The following is a 20352-nucleotide window of genomic DNA, read 5'->3' as shown; positions in this document are numbered from 1 at the left end:
AGATGCATATCTAAAGTTAGGAACAATTTTCATTTAACTCTTTAAAATACCACATGGTGATATCAGAGAATCTATTCTCAAACGTAAAAAACCCCACTTGCTAACATGAACTAGCTGCAGTTCTTATGAACTTTAATGCCTACTACAATATTGTCCTGCCATAAAACAACATGGCTTTGGGACAATCCAGTTTGATATTTAGTGCTATTTATATTCTGACTCTTTCTGCAGCAAAGATGTACACATTTCATTCAGTGGTATCAGGATAATGGATGCAGCTACCAGCCATAAATTCAGTGGAAGCAGAACAGTGCAGAGCACCTTATGGATACTATCTTTTCACTACTGCATTCTAGCACACTCTGGCAAGTAACACCTGAGCCAAATTTCCATATATTTATAAATGCCTGAAAATCAATACCAGTGAACAACATACTTCCTCAGACCTTGTTTTCCCTCAGGTAGAAAGGTCCACCATTCAAAACCACAAGGTCCTCATTAGCAAGAGAGAACTGGAATCCAGATGTCTTCAAATTTGCCGTTCATCAAACAGGCATCACTGGAACTACGCACCTTACCTAATACGCAGGCCTTTCATAGAGCAACACTTTTTTTTCAGATTGCCAGCAGCAATCTGGACTAAATAGGAAAACTGTTCTTCATTTGATATAGAAGAAAAAAATATTTCAAGCTTCTGAAGAGTGCAGCTGCAAGAGAAACAGTTATTACTGTAAAACCAATTGTGGTTCCTGTGAATTCCAAAGTCTAAATTGGATACGGCCCACTGGAAAACCCTTGAAAGACAGTAAGGCTGTGCGAACTGTCACCACTACAGACAGGAAGCAGAAATCGAAGGTCAGTCCCAAACTCTCTCACAAGAACACAAAGCAAAAGAGGCATACAAGTACTCTTCAAAGATGGTGATCTTGTATACATGGCATACTTGAAAAAAAACAGTTAGACCAAGGCAGTACTGTACTGAACTATGTCTTAAATGAGACTGTGCTTATTTGACACAATTGTATTCATACATGATTGCAATTGCTAGTCTCTACCTAGGTACACAAAGTGTTAATTTTTAACAGATGGTCTAGCCATATTATGTCTAATTGCTACAGCTTTACATTACATCAAGTTTGTTAAGAATGTACAAAAATCAACATAAAATTTAACATATGGAAAAAGAACAGAATATTTTTTGTCACTTTAAATGCGAGTTGAGAAGTACAGAGATGAAAGCAAGAGCACCCAGAAGGTAAACAAAACCTGAACGTAACTGCATTGCTTGTAGGAACTAATCACTTACCGATTCCAGTGACTTTAAAATCTCATCATATATTAATTAATTTTCAAAGGAAACCATCATACACATCAACTTTAGCTGACAAAAACAAATCGCATCAGGCAGTTACAGAAAAAACTTCACACCCAAACCCACAGGAAATAACACACTAGAAAGTATACCAAAACAGCAATATATCCTATAGTTGGTTAGGAACTAGTATACACTAATGTTCTCACTTCCAACTTTCAAGAACACAATATTGAACGTTGGTTCATTTTTACCTTTGACAGTTTCCAAGGGCTGCCAAAGCCCACAAGGATCCGTCCTGGCTACATTCAGTGCAAAAACGAAACCCTAAAAGGAGATAAAAATAAATTTAAAAGGTCAACCAACTGTGGGCATTACTAGATAAAAAACATATGAAAAAAAGTCAATTGTCTCCCAAGACCAGCAACCCTTACACCCAGAGCATTTAGAAAAAGCCACATTCATCTGAATAAAATCATGTAGGGTAAACAAAAAATTGTAATCACAAAAGCAGCAATACAACCCCCTCCCCCAATTTATGCAGTACTGGGGAGATGGGGGAAAAGAGCTACAGTTAGGGTTAGAGTTAAGGAGCGAAGTACCTTTCTCCTCACTACTCTTCCACTTAAACTGCCACCCCAGTCTACGAAATTATTCTTCAAAGGCAAGAAATTTACATATCGCAAAAAGTATATACTTGTTGAGCCGTAGACTCAAATTTAGGCTCAAGTTTTAGCACATTTAGGCTTTAACAGAACAAAGTTGCACCACTGCCGGAAATGCATCTTTAACTACCTTGGAGAAAACATTAAGAACATAACACTGTTTATTGTTTACACATACTTATTACTCACCCATCACCACACAGACCAACTTAGACCAACAATCAGTTTTGAGAAAAAAAGTAAGAATCTTTACACTTGTGACCCACTGTCATGGTTTAATCCCAGCCAGCAACTAAGCACAACACACCTACTCGCTGACTTCCCCCCCTCCCAGTGGGATGGGGGAGAGAATCGGGAAAAGAAAGTAAAACTCATGGGTTGACATAAGGACAGTTTAATAGAACAGAAAGGAAGAAAATAATAATGATAAAACAATAATAATAATAATAAAATAATAAAAGGATTGGAATATACAAAACAAGTGATGCACAATGCAATTGCTCACCACTCACTGACCAATGCCCAGTTAGTTCCCAAGCAGCAATCCACCCCCAGGTCAACTCCCCCTAGTTTATATACTAGACATGACATCACATGTTATGGAATACTCTTTGGCCAGTGTGGGTCAGCTGTCCTGGCTGTATCCCCTCCCAACTTCTTGTGCCCTTCCAACATTCTTGCTGGCTGGACATGAGAAGCTGAAAAATCCTTGACTTTAGACTAAACATTACTTAGCAACAACTGAAAACATCAGTGTGTTATCAACCTTCTTCTCATACTGAATCCAAAACACACCACTATACCTGCTACTAGAAAGAAAATTAACTCTGTCCCAGACAAAACCAGGATACCCACCAAACCATTTAAGAAGTATTTTATACCTGTTATCTATACTATTTAGTCCACTGGCTAATTAGCTTGCTCTTAATCTTCACTATAGATACAGGCCTGACACTGAAGTCTAACAATGTACCATGCATAGTGCTGCATGACAGAAAACTCAAACTGATATTGAATGGGAAATTCCCCTTCTAAGGATTTACTGTCACTATCAGAGTTTCTGTAAACTTTGTCACTGGAACCACTTGGAAAAAAAAAAGGGGGGGGGGCCCTAACATTTCCTCAAAGTCCTAACGGCAATACCTCCTAAAATGAATGCCACCATTTAAACTATGCATTGCATATTTTATACAACCTGAAAGTGTTACTTATTTGGCAGCAAGTTACAATTTTCTCATTATTAATCATCATATTATCCTTTTCACAACAGTTTTTAACTGTTTACTTATTACATATAGGTACAATACTGACATGTTAATTTTTCATCCAGAAATGAACATGCAGTCAAAGCACTATCAAAGCAGATGTGCAACATGCTCAGTCTTCTCAAATTGCTCTGAAGTAGTCTTCCAGGTGAAAAATCTACATTAAGTACATCATCACCATAATATTATGGTGTTCCAAAAGTATTAGCAACCTCAGAGTCCACACCTAAATTGAGAATGTTTTTACCAGGAAAGGCATTTAAAATCATTGTTAGAAACTAAGGCTCTGGAGACAGAAGCCTAATAAAACTCAAACTTTTGATTACTTTTACAATAAGTGAATGCATACTCTGAAATGAGTAAGAAGCCATGACATTTACCACTTCATAGTATTTCCTCCAACAAAAAAAAAAAAAGCACTGCTTTCATCTTAGCGAACTAAGTTGCATTTACCTGGCTTCTCTAGACAGTAGGAGATTAAGGAAATACTTCTGCTACTGAAATATATTGAAAGTAATATACGGAAGTAAGAGTAACCCACTCTGTTGTCTGTAAGTTTTCAATTTTCCCTATTAATTTTGAAAGCTATAGAAAAAAACAAAAATTGATTTCTCAACTGAATGTTAAACTATCATCCAGCCCCCTAAAACAACTCAGAAATCTCCAGCCATGCCATTTAATACACTATTATTAATCTATGCAGTCAAGTACACAATACTTTATAGGTGGAGTCAAAGGCTGTTGTTGACTTAGCAGTTTTATCATGAGTTTGACATGTACGTCCACCCAATGAGAGTATCAGCCAAAAAGCAAGACTAATGAAGTGTCTGTGAAGTTTTTGACAGCATATGATCTGAAGTTGGAGAATAGGAAATACTGCAGAAGCTGGCCAAAAAACAGCTTTTCCCAGAAAGGGGTTGTTGCAGGCTGGATACTGAAATACCATAGCATTAGTATCTAGCAAAAGCGTTCAAAGTTCCAGCCAAACCACTACATGCTTATGGACCACTAATGTCTCCATGGGAAAAGAGGAAACTGCTACTAATTATGCCAATAATCTGTCTTATCTCATTACAGAATCTTATTCATGAAGAGGAGTATGGATTCCTATCCCTAATTGAAAAAAGCCTCTCGTCAGTATCTATCTAACTTTTAATAGAGGTAAGACAAGAAAAGACTGATCATCCTCCTCCTGTTACCCTGACAAATTTAGGCCTATGTTTCTAGAGCAGTAACAATGTTAATTAGCAAAGTCAAAGTGGCACAAGAGAGAATAATCCAGTGCAAACAGTTTGGGTTAAAGACAGAACACGACATGTAGCTGGGTAGGACTGCAAGGATGTTACAGCAAGGAGAATCTCAGCATCTACCACAGTCAGAACAGAATTTAAATATCATGCATACATCTCCTCCTAATTCAAATCCTCAGAGTAAGTACCTACTTCTGCCAGCAGCCAGGGGTTTAGGATGCATCAACCTGCTTGCCTGGACTGCACAGGAGAAAATTTAGCCAGGGGAGCAGACACAGTTCAATTAGGTAGCCAGAGGGGAGGAAAAACAAACAAACAACCCACCCACCCACAATTTAGGCACCATTCCTCTGACAGAACAAAGGGGGAACCTCCCCCTTCCCTCCAAGAACTGTGACAGCTCCTAACCAAGTATTAATCAGCTAACTACAACACTTACTTATTAGTTCAGGCACAATGAACGATCAGACTAAGTCTCTATTATCTTGCAATAACAGAAACAATTCATTATACCTACAGACTCCTGGCTTACCTAAGTCCTGCCCTGGCAGACTAGAATTGTATGCATGTACAGTGTAACCCCACAAATATTCTGTATGTTTTTCTAGTTCCAATACAGTTAAGTGCAGCAATTTGTTTACTTAGCTGGGTTACGGAATCTATGAAGCAGCAGAATACCCTGTACAGAGCCAGGACTCCTACACTAGCTTTTTTCCTCAAGTATTTTTTAGGGTGCTGCACGTCTTCCCACACTTGTGCACCAAGTTCTTTACTTACAGCAAATACCTGCTTTCTGGCCACCTCACAAAAACTGCCTCTACAGGTACACCAAAATACTCCAGGTACACAGGAAGGAACAGGCTGCCATCAGGAAAATATTTTCTTCACATTCTCCCTCCCAACCTCTCATCCAAATCTGGAGAAACAGTAAACACTGGTAGCACATGTGACAATTTCCTACTGACTATGAGATACAACAGAACAGTAGGAAGCTCTAGAAATATAAAACATGGGGAAAAAAAACATGGGGTGAAACTGGTTTCTTGTATAGCAACCGAGAGAACACACATAAGTGTGTTCAAGGAAAGTGATTATATAATCCTACAATAACTCCTGAATATGAAATATTCAGGAGTAAATATGTAAAAATGAAAGCCATTACCTACCAATTGTTGGGTATTTTAGCCTATTTTGAAAGAATAACATATCAGTAGCACTGAAATGGCTAACACTCAAGCCCATTTCAAATCATTCAGAATCCACCACCCTGTCTTAACCACAGCTAGAATGAAATACTTCAATTTTGGTTTTGCAAAATATAACCAACTTCCAGGAATGAAAAGAGGTCCAGAACTACTGGTTTACCACTATACATCCAAGTTAACATCACTAAAATCTAAATTATACCAGTTGCCATTATTCAGGCACCATAAAAGAAAGGTTTGTTGTGAAGGTAACCAACAGGTGGCATGTTTCTAAATTCACTGTATAATCTTGAGCTACTGCTCATGCTTAATGTACAGCATTACCTAGTGAAAAACTGTTCCTGTCATTGGACTAGCTGCCATAAACTGACTATTTTTTTCCTGAGCTTCTAGCATTAACCAAGAGCTTTCTGGACATGATTTCCATTCAAACAATTTCTCACTAGAAACAGTACATTTGAAGACAAATGGGTGTCTCTGCTGCCACTGTGGTTTAACTATCCCTCTGCTAAGTGGGTAAATGTTCGACAGCAGCAAGTTTTAATTTTAAACTTAGTTTAAACATAAGCTCAGACTTATGCTGTGGAATGATTCTGATAAAGCAAATAAGAGCTTACTCTCTGCTCAAAAGGCCTCAAGCTGTCTAAAACCATCACCTCACAAAAACCAGCTAGCTACTGACCTAGGTACACAAAAACATCACATACTCAATTAGGACACTAGGAAGTTGGCTTAGTCATTCATGACTTCAAAACAATACAGAAATATTTCATGTTTTTTCATCTACAGCACACTGGCACTGTAACAGTCAGGATTTACTATAAAAATTATCCAGGACAATCCAGGTCTTGCTGTGGTAGTTCTTCTCCACTTTACTTCACTTTTCAAGACTGAAGAGGGAAATGCAACTTGTAATCAGTGAGAAACATTTCAGTAGGGGAAGGAGAGATGCTACTGGTGCTTGAGAGGGGATTTACCACCTCTTTCTTCCACCTTCTTTAGAGTCATCTCTTTGCACTGGTTAGGTGGAAGTAAATCCAGGAAGGATTAGCACTTCAAGGAAAACCAAACTAAAGATATGACTCTAAACAAAGCAGCCAGGAAGAGTGGAAAGAGGCAGAAATCCTCAGCCTCTTATTAAAAAATAATAAACAAAAAAATCCAGAGAGCAGCATTCAGCAATGGCAGCCGAGTAGTCCACAAAATCACCATGGTGTTCTACAGCAAAACGTGACACAGGGTAAAATGTCCATTATGTTTAATTCAGTGTTGGCTGCACAACTTCACGTTTTGTTCAGTATTAACTTCTCTACATTGATGGGTTTTGTAGTCTATGGAAAATGGTTCAGCTGTTAATGTAGATATGACACAGCCACTTTCAATGACAAGAAACTGTAACTTGGAATAGATATAATGTACGTTAGTCTGCACTACTCTTCTAAGGGAACATAAGAATAGAAAGACTACACAGAAGTTGTCATTAACCCGTATGTACAAAACAAAAGCCCCAATTCATAGCACTTAAGTCGTTTCACATCAACAGCCTAAATATAAATTAGCAAACCACTTTCATAAAATAGAACAGTCCTGAAGATGTCAGGGTTTTTTGCTAAATGGACAGTTACACCACATGATCTGCTCAAGAAAACTCAATCATTAGCAAGTTTGGGGGTTTTTTTCCCCATTAAAGAGCGTCTCCCTTTTTGACTCAATGTTATGGAGGACATGAGAAAAGTGCAAAATGATACTTCTCAAATCACATTTACAGGGCTTTTTCTGAGCAAACTAGTAATATTTCTTAACTTGTGTCTATATAATCTTTAAAAAAGCAAAAATTTTATTCACTTGATCACCTGGCTATTAGATCATCGGTTTCAAAAGCAGGGTAAGGAAAGGCAGTCCTGGACTCTACAAAAATGGTCCTAAGTCAGACTTTCTATTTAGAAAATCCTGTTTCTAGCTCTTGAATCTGAAGACAGCCTTGAAACATGAGCTGAAGACAGAACATTGCATCGCCACCTTCCCAGTGTTCCAAAACATTTACATAAACAACATTTAAGGTACTAACTCCCACTACAGGAAAAATAAATTGAAAACTGCATTTTAAAAAATGTTTTGCTTACACCTTTTTGCCACTTTCTACTGCACAAAGCAGCATAAAAATTCACTTTCCTGCTCATACTGATTTTGCTAAAGAATTTGTTAAAGGTTACAGTGAACGTAAGAGGCATTTGTCTCTCCTTTGCCTCAGCAGCCTATTGTACACTACACATCACTTCTCAACTGTAATCAAAGTTATGTCCCTACTATAATCATCCCAAGACTGTCAACTGGTTAAGTTTTCCAAAGTCCTTTGTGCTTTGTCCCACTCTATCTTTTCAGTGTGGCTGAAGCATATATACACACACATTTATACCCATATATGTGTGTGTACATACATATGTATATGTAATAAACATCTTCAAAACTACTTCTACTTTTTCTCTTCAAGTCCTTTGATACTCTAGCACGACATTTATGGAAACTACCAAAACTGAGGTTGTTGGGAGTACTCTATATCTTAACTGGCCAACAGTGTCTTCCTGACAGCAGCATAGTAAGATTTTTGGTGATGACTGGAGCATCTAGGAATTAAAACATGATGAGGTGAGAATACTGGCTGCTTTTTCCACTCTCTATCAAAGTTCTACCCAGCCAACATAAGAAATTTTTTAGCAAAGTCAGAAACAACATAATCCTATAAAAAACTTATTATTTCAACTGTTCCTCTTCTGTTCTCTTAGGCCTCGCAAACTAATGCTTTTCAAGCACAAAAAAGGCCCATTTCACACTGCTAATACTGCTTCTACTTGATAACAGTAGCAGTGCTCAGAATCCTAATGGCACACAAGCAGTCATTACCATGAGTATTACAACTATCATGTAATTTAATGGTGCCCTGGTGACAAAAATGGGGATGCAGTCAACACGCTCCAAGTGCCAGCAATCCATCTATACCAGCATTCCCAATGATTCAGCACTGCTGGAGCAAAACCAGTACAATGGTAGCAAGTCTTTATTTCAGGACATTTGCAAAAGGACAGGAAGTCTTCAAAACACAGAGGACTTGAGTTTCCTGGAGGAAAGGTGAAGAGATGGAGGGGGGGGAAGTTATACTAGACCAGAGACTTTAAAGGTTTTTCTCCATCTTAAGCAAAACGTTATGATGAGAGAGAAGCCTACTTCTCAACAGCCCAGCTTTAAACCTGAAGGCTATAAATAACTCCTTTACTGCTGCTAATCCCAACAGAATCATCCCATCAGATTGTTCACGCCACAAAAGACAACTCAGGATCGAAGGCTTCCTTTTGAGCCACAAGAAACAGTCATCAAGTCCTACATAACAGAACATTTATCAAAACCAGCAGTAGTAACTAAATTGAAACTGATAAGGTAGTAAGCAGGCACGTGCAGAGGGCAGGGGGAGGGGTGGCTTATCCATCAACATGTTTAAATGGCAACTTCAGCAGTTACAGGACTTTAAGACAGCATTATTAAAAATCACTCAAATGTAACACAGGATTGGAAGATACTGCACCTTTCAACTCTTTAGTTCTTACGATCTTCCTCTATTGTAACCAGAAGAGTATCAAAGTTTCCTCTGCTAAACTATCCTTTTGTTATCTTTTACAGTAAGGGCTGCATTGTGAGGAAATCCATACCAGTGTGGCAATACTGGTGCCAACTCCTACAGCAGTCATGACACACAAACACGCGTGTCCTGCTGCACATCGTGAAGCTCTAGATCACAGCACTACACCCTGTAACGCAGCTTTGGGAAGATGCTCATAGCCAGACTGAGCCAAGACAGAGCCAGGAGGAGGGCCGGGAGGGGTGATGGAGAATGATGCCGAAGTCACAATTTGCTTTTATTTTTACTTCACTCTTTGCTAGTTTACAAGCCAAAATTTTCCAAATGAATCTTGCGTTATCACATTTCTGATCATAAATAACTGATTTTTTTTGTTTTCTACAAAGACATTTTGACTTCCTGCTAACATGATTATATATGCAGAGAAGTCCAAGATCTTAACACTATTGTTGTCAAAGAAAACAAATACTGAGTTGTTAAGCAAATAATTCTAAACTATAATTGCAAACACCAACTTTCAACATAACCAGCTGCCAAGTCCAGCTTCATCAATATTTATAGCTTGACATCAGTCTGAATTGTACTTTTCAGCTATTTAGGCACCTAAGAAAGGAACAGGAAGCTCATTTTCAAAAATCTGCTCTATATTCAACAATGTTTTTTCAGTCTTCTTCAAAGAAATGAGGCAAGACACTCATTTTTTATGGCTGATTTTTTTTTTTTTTAATTTAAAAACAAAATGAAAGTTATCAGCAATACAATCCTAGTCTTCAACACTGCAATCTCTGATAAACATGCTCAGTTAGAACTACTACATGTGGAACTACTTGCAAGAAAAGTTTTGGACCTGCTCAAGCACGTGTGAGGTCAGGGCCTTAAATCTTCTGTCTTTTAGGTTTGGCACAAAACGGTTCTTCAACATTCACATCTAATTTCCTCTGAAAGTGGCATTTAAAAGACAGGTAACCAGCCCTTATTATTTCCACCAAAAATATACAAGTCTGCCTTTAGGCTACCTACCTGCAATACATGACAACTGATTTTCAGTCAAGCTCTCCCACCATATCTAAAACCCTAACTCTCTAAATTTGCTCCTAGGTTTGAATGTTTTCCACTTCTGTATGTTTGGTTTTATCCATCCTTTACTCAATCTGAAATTGTAGTAATAAAAATTGCCAGTTATTTTTTGAGTTAAAACTTTATGAAACTAGTTACTTTTAGTTTATTTACATTCTCAGCTGAAGCAGGGGCAAGTTAAGCTGATATACAGTATCCATACACAAGGCAGCACCAGTTTATCTAGCTACCTAAACTGGTGAAAGTAACATTGTCCAGGGCTGGATAAGTACAGGGTTAGAGCTGGAAACAGAACAGACCAATTATGTCACTGTATTCTTGCCCTGAGGGCACCACTATGTTATGCTGTCAGGAGCGTTTTCCATTGCTTGTTAGCCAACGTTAAAAGTATTTGATAAATAGGACTTCTACCTTTTTTTCCCCCACTGAGACACTTTTCCGCAAGCTAATTTACTTTTCAATCAACAGGAAGTCTTTTCCTAATTCGAATCCATTTTCTGCAATACATGAATTGCCAAGGACAGGGAAAAGAAAGAAAGTTGGCCTTCGAATATTTAAGAACAGGAGGAGTTTGCTTCCAACAAAACAGAAGATTATCAGCCAGTTTTGGTTGCTTCTCTGTGTACTCTAAAAATTAAAAAGGCCAAGCAAAGAAAGTTATAGACAGCTAATTTACTGCAACTACATAGTTTTAAAAGTGAGTGAATAAGCCTAGCTGTGCACTAAAAACCATATTTTTTTTCCCCTTTAAAGTACCATTCAGCAAAGTGAGTGCCATCAGAAATGTAGGTAACATTCCCCTAACCTTTTATTAAACATAATAGAAACATGGAAAAAACAAGTAAAATGTGCACATGTTCTTCATGCTGTCACCACACCAGCCACAGAAAGTGGATGAGCAGATTATGAAGCACCCAAACATTTATCCAAGCAAAAAGCACAGCTATATTCAAAACCCCTCAATTTAAGCTTTAGTATCCCACTTTATTTTGAAGGGCTAGGAAATACATGAGCTGTTCCTGTATAAAATCACCACAAAAAAGACACTTAATACGAGGGGCAGAGGAATACTAGTATAATGACAGTATCCATCTTTAAAACCTTCCCAATGTGAGAAAAACTTCAAAAATATTAAATACTTAAATTTTTTTGCAATGTCAATGAAAAATGGTCTGTATCTCGATGAACAGTCCCAAACAAGCACTGTGGCTTGATTCCTTTTCATTCTTGTTCTCCTCAAAAAAAAAAAAAAAAAAAGACTAATCTGCATTTTTAATTGCAAGAATAGACATCTGGTACAATGCAATTAAAATCCAACAAGGCAGAATCTTAGCCATTTGACAAACAGAAAAAGTTAGAAAGCTAATTTGAAACAAATTCTTCTCAGAACCCAAATACATAAGGAAGGATATGAATTTAAATTACAATGGCTGTAACAGTAAAACTTCCTGTGTGGACACCCATTTATGCCAAAGTACTCTTTTTTTAAGCTGCTTACTTAGAAGCAGTTAAAGTTGAACTTAAGAAAAAAAAAACAAACCACCAAAACAAACCCCCCAAAAATTTCAGAATAAGCATGTTCCCAACACATAGTTAAACTGCTACATTTTAGAGTATTATAAGAGTATTGTTATAATATATATAAGAATATTGTTATAATCACACAAACACATAAGGGAAAAATCTCAATGCACAAAAATCCTAGAGACAGCCACAAAGAAATATACCAAAACCCATAGAAGCAGCTAACCGTTGTAGAACAGCTATTTCATGCAACGTATATTATTGCCTTCTTTAAGTGATTTTCAGCTGCTTCAGGTCAAGGATGGATCATAATTCATTTTGGAATAAAGTATATTTTGGTTTCTGTAAGAACCTGGGGTGAGAGGACACATTTCCCTTCCTCTATCTCAAAGAAAATTTTTTAATCAAAAATTTATACAAATACCTCCTCTAAGTTTGCATTAAAGACATCATTCCTCAAGCTAGTTGCACCCACTAATATTATTAACTTACGGTTTAAGTCACAGTGTGTAAGCAACAGAAACCTCAGACATTTGAAAGTGTCTTTCACTGTATTAGTAAAGAAAGTGAATATATAGGTGATTTAACCTTCTACAAAAACTTTTAAATCACAAAGTTACGGTACTGCTGTATAAAAAGCAGATTCTACTGTCAGCTGTAGTGAGAAAACAGAATGTGCTCTATGGCTATCTATCAATCATCTGCAGAAAAAGATAATCAGATTATTTCTAAAGATCCAAAAAACGTCCCAGGAAAAAAGAAAAAGGTTTTCAAACATGCAAGTGAAGAGCTGGACAACCTGTGTCCCTTCAGCCACGCATAGCTCATAAGGCATCCAAGTTTAAAACTAGACCATGCTGATACAGGGTTGCTGGGTAACTTATATCTCTTGGCAAGAAGCAGCAAGGCAAGAGGGCCTACTCCTATTAACATTGGTGGATTGCCCCAGGGCCAAAGCCTGTTTAGTCCACAGTAGACTGGCAAGTCCCTGGAGAGTTACTTCTATCTCCTAGAGGAGAACCCCTTTCCCACCGCAGGTGTGATACAGCCATGAGATTGCTGCAGAGAAGTCACAGGGCCAGGAAAGTCAGTAGCAACTGCCTTAGAGCAGCCCAGATGTTTCTCAATTCTGGTCATGTGCAGACTTAATAGACCAGTCTTAAAACAAGAATGCCGGCATACAGCTTTTCAAACGTTTAGCTTCTTGATTTAAAATCATACTTTCAATTTAACTTGTGAAACTTTCTCACAAAGTCTTCTTTTGCCACATGACGAACGCAGTAGAGAACTGCAAGGCACAGCCAATGTCTGCTGCGAGAAAAAGAGAGACTCAAGTAGGAAAAAAACCCTGCAATGCTAGGGTACAAGATGATCAGAGGAACAGAAAGAAGCATTTTCAACTAGCAAAATAGAGGCTAGAATCTGAAAATTTCTAAACTTAACAGAAGAAAGTTAAGACTATTCAAGAAAACTATGTTTTGTACACTGCTATCAAATCAAACGGCATGAAAGAATAAATTTCTCCTAATGCAGAACAGAGTTCGCTACCAAAAAATAAATACATTACTGAAAACACCTTTGTCAGGTTGGTTTTCACTACAGTACTTTTTGTAACGTTGTCAGGAACCACGATGAAATTATAAAAACGAAATGCAAGTAAAAGCGACTCTTACTTTGCTACTCATTTAGAGGAGTTAGAGGGTTTCCCCTCACACAGGCAACACAATATTATTGTATCACCTTTTGCCTAATCCTCTGTCAGGCTATCTAAAATTATCAACTCTTTGTTTTGCAACTTTGCTTCTTATCCCTTCATCCGCTAATTAGCTTTTCAGCCTTCAATCTTCCGCCGGACAGGGTCAAAATATATTGACTACCAGTTTATACTTTACACATCTATTCTGACCAGTGTCCTGTAGCATGCAGCATGACTGCTGCGTTACAGTACCTCCCATTTCTCCTGACAAACAGCATGTTTCTCCACACACCTAAAAGCTGAACTGAGAGCAACTTTCAGATCCATTTTACCCTTTTAAATAGATCTTTAAAAGTTTTTAAACAGTGGAAGTCTTAGATAGAACATCAATTTTCTTCCCAGATTTTTTCACAGAGGAACTATTGTGTTTTTTCTAATCCACAGACATTAAATCGGGAAATACATGCAAGGTATCTGATTTCAGAACTACTAAAGCTGGCAAGGCCCAGAAACGCAATCCGTACTGACTAGCTGAAACTGGAAAAGGTCATCTCCATAGCTCACTACATGGTAAACACAGAGAACATCCAAACTCCAACCACAACCCTCACACTGATGAAAACTTGAAAACCTCAGAACATTCCCCTACAACATGATACAAGCCATAATAAGTGCAAAACCACCCTCTCCTTCTTACCGCTATAAGAAGGCAAAGGGAAAAATTATTTAACATACTCACTGCCTACTGCTCTGAAGGAGGAAAAAACCCGTATATACACACCAACTCTTTGCAGCAAAGCATGCTTACCTCCCTGAAGGAAAAAAAAAGCGCGCAACACAAAGAAGGTATGGACAGTAAAGCAGAGAAATGTAAGGAAGTGTAAGAGTTTTACTATCCACTGAAAGTGACAGGGAACAGCAATCAGAATATCTCGATTACTATTACCCTAGTCACCTCACAAGCAGAAATACCAACAGGCAACTACTTGCCTGACAGCGACAGCTGGTTTGAGTACCAAAATGAGCCCCTATTTTTATTAGCAGATAGTAGCAGAAAGTTTAGTTTGGAATCACACAAAACTAAAACCAATTCTTCAGTCCCTATTCCACACTTTGTTAGCTGAAAGAACAAGCAAACTTAGCATATATATATTTCATCTGAAAAGGGAGAAAGACAGTAAGCTAAGCTAAGGAAGACTATCAGCAAGAATCCATGTCTTATTCTAGCTACCTCATCTGGTCAAACAATTAGAAATAGATGTTACTAACTGTTTGCTCAACACCTCTGCACCAAGTTCTTGCTGTTAGAGCCAAAGACTGACATCTTCTTGCTATTCTTTACCCAAGGCAGTGTAATGTTTCACAAGTAAAACTTCTGAAATCACAACAAATAGATCATTAAAAGCAACTCCAGAGATAATTCAGGCAAACACATTTTGTAAGCACTGAGGTAAAACCACTGGTATATATTTGCTAGTATCAGGTACTTTCCTCCTTTTTATGTGCTAAATATGCTTAATTTATCATATGAAGACAAACAATGCCAGTTCTTCACAATGACATATTTACTTATCCAGAAATAATGCAGAGAAAGAGGGTGAGTGAAAAATAAAATCTAATAATAAAGAATTGAATAGCTATAAGCTGTAAGGTACACCGTAAGTAGAAGTATTGCAGAATTTGTGAATCTTCAGTATAGACAAAATTTGTGAATCTAATAACGGCACTAGAGAGCAATTACTGAAAAAAGCCATTGCAAAGAAGCTGGAAAGTGACTGTTAATCGTTACTATTACTATTATTGCACAAACCAGACAATATCCATGTACAAAAAGACACTCCGAGAAAACAAACACGATAATGGCAATAAGCAACTAGGACAAGAGATTTTGCACCCAAGCATTCTGCAGAAAATGGAGAATAAAGTAACTGAACCATTAAGTAGACTATTAATAAACTCATTCAAGTCAATAACTAAGCTCCTTAGCCTTATTCTACGATCTCCAGTTCGCACTGCTTAATTGTAAATCCAATCTCTTCTGTGAGCAGACATACACCAGCTTTACTGGAAGAAAAATCCCAACAAAAAACCCACTCAAAAACCCAAGAGAACAAACCCCATTTGAACCTATTTTCAAATTACTTGTTCTATGGCAGTCCTCTAATTCTTTCCATCATTCTGGATGCAACTTTTCATCCCATTGTTCTATACGCAGCTATCTCTATATATGATGTATATTATCCGTTACTTCTAGAAAACAAATTTATTTCTAATTTCTTACTTCCTAGAACAGGAGGCAGATCTAAGCTAAAAGACACAACCTTAGAACTATGCAAAATTCTCTCCTGAAGCTCCCTCCTCTTCAAGACATCCTCTAACATCATTTTAATGATCAAACACTCATCACCAAGCAAAGCCATGACACTCATTCTGCCTAAATGTTTCATTGGACTGTTCAGTCACACAAACTCTGGTAGATGAAGCTTTTTTTGATTCACAGTTTCAAGGCTTTTATTTCCAAACATTCAAGCTTTTTATTTAAATGAAAGCTTAGATCCCCAGCTAAATTTGCAGCTATACAGAAACTGCAGTAACACACCAATTCATAAGGCTGCCTAATCAAGAGACATGGACTGTTTTATAATTAAGTTCTTTTTTTTTTTGTTCCCCAGTACTTCCACACTACCGGACTGAAGTGATTCCCTTTACTAAGTATCCCAATAACAACATTATGAGAAAACAGAAACCAAGACCAAGTTCACAAGAGAAGTATGCACATTAGAATTTTACCAATTAGCACTGAAACTTCTGAGCTAATTCTCTATGTATGTATAGTTTTACATAAAATTGTATATTCATGAAACATTTACATGTGATATAGCTAACCAAGATGAAAGTAAAAGGTATAATGATAACCTCACCTACTTTCTACTAAGATGTGCCTGTGCCTTCTTGCCCTCAGCACTTCACAGCAGAAAAGGTAACACACACTTACTACCGCTCTGGGCTCTGTTCCCCCCTCCCCAGCCTCAACTTTTTGCAGGGCAATTTCTTCAATGCAGAATTGACTGGTTTTACCCACAACTTAGTTATAACACAGGTGAAAAGTCACCCTTACAAACTGCTCCCTGAGGTGCATCTACATGGCAGCCCCTGCACTAACCGTGTATCATGTAGAAAAACTCGACCTTATCTTTAAATTCAGGACCTCAGGTAACGCAGCAGGTGAGAGCGTTTACCTCGCTTCTCAACAGTGCCCATGTTCCAAGGAATCTGTACTATTAGAGAGAGTCACCAGAGGAGAGGAGGGAATTGTTGAGCAACTTCAGTGCAAACTAACTACAAAGCTGCTGGAATTTGTGCATGTATTTAACATACATGCGAATCTAAGCAATTACCTCTACATACTTGTAGCAGAAACTAAAAACCAATTCATCTGGATAGGAATATGGAAAATACTAAGTAAAGCAGACCTTTCAAATACAGAGCTACACAAAACCCAAAGATCTACCTACTATTTCTCAGGAGGATTCAGAGTTTTTGTAGAGGATGGAAAATTGACACTGAAACTTAACAAGTCATGATCAAAACATAATAATTATGGACTGTAAAAAAAAAGTTAACTTTATGGAAAGACATCTTAACAAATATTCTTAAGGTCAGTGAAACCTTAAACATGGAAAAATGAAGTACCGTTTACAGTAGTAAGCACATCTACTTTAGCTAGGAAAACACTTTGTTGAATCTTGGTTTTATTCAACAAGCCTCAGCTCTACCCTGTAGTAGATACTTCCACACGCACTTTCGTAAAGCAGATTTGAGCTTGCAAAGATACCACGCTACAAGCAGCGTTATCCACAGCCGGCAAAGCGTCTCCAGAAACAAACATTCACTCATTTTGCTACAAACAGCTCGGGAAACTTTTATTTATTCCTCCCCCCCCGGCTCGCCTGGGACACACCTCTGAGCACGGTCACTCCTCCCACCCACATACACGCATTTTAACCAGCATCATGTTCAACACATCCAGGACGGCTTGTAGTGGTATCAACGCAACCTCAGGACCGTCCCCACGCCACACACAACCACTAAAAAAAAAGAAACAACCCAAAAACCAAAAACCCAAACAAACCCACTTTTCTCCCTAACCACCAAAAGGCTCCTCGGGCTCTTTCCCGCCCTCGATACCTTCTGCCCGGCCTGGGCGGGCTGCTCTTCCCGGGGCTCGGCAGCCAAAACCAACCGAGCGCAGGGCGCTGCGCACCACAGAACCGGCCAACGGCCTCGGGGCCCGCCCGCCCGTCCCGCCTCGGGGGGCCCTACCGGGATTAAACCGGAGCGGGGAAGGAAGGGAGCAGCAGCCCCGGTGCCGTTGGGGCAGCGCCCTTCAGGAGCCGCCGCCGCTCGGGGCCCCTCCCGCCCTTCCCCCCCCTCACCGGAGGCACCGCAGCTCGGGGGGGGGGGGGGCGCGCGCGCTGCCTCCTCACCGGCAGCGCGAGGGTCCTTTAGGCGGGAAGGGCCCTGAGGGAGCCCCGGGGAGGGGGGAAGGGGGGGGGGCCGTGTCCCGCACTCACCGCTGAGGCGCCGCCGCGGTGCGCTGAGCCCCCCCTTCTTCTTCTCAGTACCCGGGGGCGGCTCCGCCCGCCCGCCCGGGAAACACGAACCCAGGAAATCAAATGCGAAGAAACTGTGATCAAAACGCCGCCCCTCTTTCCCCCCCCTCCCCCCCCAACTCGCACCTTCCGAAAAATAAACCTCACCAGAAATTTAAAAAAAAAAAAAAAAAAAAAAAGAAAAAAAAAAAAAAAAAACTTTCCTCGCCGCCGTCTCCCTCCCCCGAGGAGCACGAACCCAAACACACCGAGACACGCCCCTCGCGCCGCCCATTGGACGGCGCCCCGCCGACCCCCACGCTGATTAGCCGCTCCGCCTGCTCGTCTTCTCCCTCCGCTCCCCTTTCCGCCCCTACACGCTGCCCATTGGGAAGACCCCTCCGGGATCTCTCCGCCCATTAGCCGCGACCCACGTCAATCACAGCGCAACACCCACCCCCCCCCCCAGCGCCTCTAATTGGGCTCTCGCGTCGCTACACACTCACTGATTGGCTGCACTTGCTGACTGTCAACTGTTAACATTGCCCCCGTCACAGCCCTCCCAGGCTCCCACCCCTTCTTCCTCTCTGCCAGTTGGCTGCCAGATTTGCCCCTTAAATGGGGCACCCGCTCGCCCGCCCCTACTTGCCCCGCCCTTCCGCGCCACGGATTGGGTCGCGGGTTGCACTCTCGGACACCATTGGAGAAGGGATATGCCCGTTACACCCTGACAGCGCGAAGACCCGCCCACCGAGCCACTCTCCTTGGCGGCCCCTCTGCGGCGGCGCCGGGGCCCTCAGCCGAGGCGGGAGCTACGTCACCGTGCCTATTTCATTTGCCGGCCCCCAGGGCGGGGCGCGGTGATGGGCACACGCGAGAACGAGTGCGGCCGTGGCCGTCACCTCTCAGCAGCGCCGGGCGACCCCACCGCGGAACGGCGACAACGCCACAACTCCCTCCCGACCCCAGCGACATTTAGCCCCTTAGCTCCGCCCTTCCCGTCACGGACATGCCCGCCCGGAAACAACTATTGGTCAGGGGAGATGTCAGTCGTGCGGTTCAGCGAGGCCATTGGCGGCAGGCCGACGCCTCCCGCAGCCAACTGGCAACCGCCCCCGATGTCACCCGCCGGATGACACAGCAACCGTAAGGGGAAAGGGGGAGGTGTCGCCACTGATTGGTCGATTTCACCGTCAATCTCCCTGGAGCGCTGGAGGGAGGTGCCTGGGCCCGAGTAAAGCGGGGCGGGGCGATGCTGCGTGCCCGCCGGTCCCCACGTGGCCCGGGCCGTTGTGCATGTGACGGGACCCCCCCCCTCCCCCCCCCCCGTCACCACCGCGAGCCGTTGGGGGCGGGGCCGGGCTCCTGTCAGAGCGGCTGATGGCGGCGGCGCCCGTCGGGCCCCCTCGGCCCCGTGAGGGAACACGGCGCGGTGAGAGGGGCGGTCGATGGGCCGCCTCTCTCCTGCCCGCCCTCCCCGTTCCCTCAGGAATGTCCCGCAGCTGTTGGGAGGCCTCAGGGCGGCCTGGGGGAGGCCAGCGGTCGGGGATGGCCCGGCAGGAGTTTGGCCGTCGAGGAAAGGGCGGTTTTGCCCGTCGTGCTTTGAGAGCCGGCGGCGGGTTCCTTTGGAACGAGGCCTGAGGGCTGTGGAGGCCGCGGGGATCCGGACAGCTCGGTCCAGAATACCTGCAGTCCCTTCGCTGTGCAGGCTTTCTGTGCTGAAAACGAATTTTGTCATTTTCAGGTGGCAGCTGTGAACAGCAGTCAGGAAGACCTGTGAAAAATGGTTTTGCAGTGACTCCAATATCAGTCATAAATGCGACCCTTAAAAATAAACGCTCATCTTCTGTACCTGTGGAGCGAGCTGAGCTTGAAACTGGGCTGCGGGGATGGGGCAGCGGGAGAGAGGCAGGAGCTGGCCTGGGGATGCTTTCCTGGAAGGTGACGTGAAGTCCGGGGTAAGGTGCTGCAGTGTTAGGCCGGGGCTGGAAGGGTCTGGAGAGTAGGCATGGGGCAGCGAAGGAAGAAAATGGAAGATGTATAAGCAGGACCCACATGGGACAAAGAAAAGTTTAGGATTAGCAGAGCAGAAGAGCATGCCCAGAGGAGCATCTCAGTCTCTCAAACTGATGGAG

General features: G+C 41.3%; 1 protein-coding gene across 19 annotated transcripts in view; it reads right to left on the bottom strand.

The window, feature by feature from the left end:
- Positions 1–18339, bottom strand: part of TNRC6B (trinucleotide repeat containing adaptor 6B) — a 148051-nt gene extending 129712 nt beyond the window's left edge. For 8 of the 19 annotated variants that reach the window (XM_049821986.1, XM_049821983.1, XM_049821977.1 and 5 more), the window contains exons 1-2: positions 18200–18339; positions 1567–1639 (exon numbers count right to left, since the gene is read on the bottom strand). Coding sequence is in view for 9 of the 19 variants with exons in the window: in XM_049821991.1 (XP_049677948.1) it covers positions 1567–1639; positions 17587–17617 (104 nt within the window). In the remaining 10 variants the exon portion in view is untranslated. Of the gene's footprint in view, positions 1–1566; positions 1640–17586; positions 17760–17813; positions 18003–18199 lie in introns of those variants that run through there. The other 11 variants (XM_049821974.1, XM_049821976.1, XM_049821981.1 and 8 more) reach the window with 5 other exon arrangements.
- Between the last annotated feature and the right edge of the window lie 2013 nt (positions 18340–20352).

This window comes from Accipiter gentilis, chromosome 18 (genome assembly GCF_929443795.1).
Source record: "Accipiter gentilis chromosome 18, bAccGen1.1, whole genome shotgun sequence".
Taxonomy (NCBI): Eukaryota; Metazoa; Chordata; class Aves; order Accipitriformes; family Accipitridae; genus Astur; species Astur gentilis.
The sequence above is the reverse complement of the archived record's forward strand: the minus strand, read 5'-3'. Positions and strand labels throughout refer to the sequence as shown.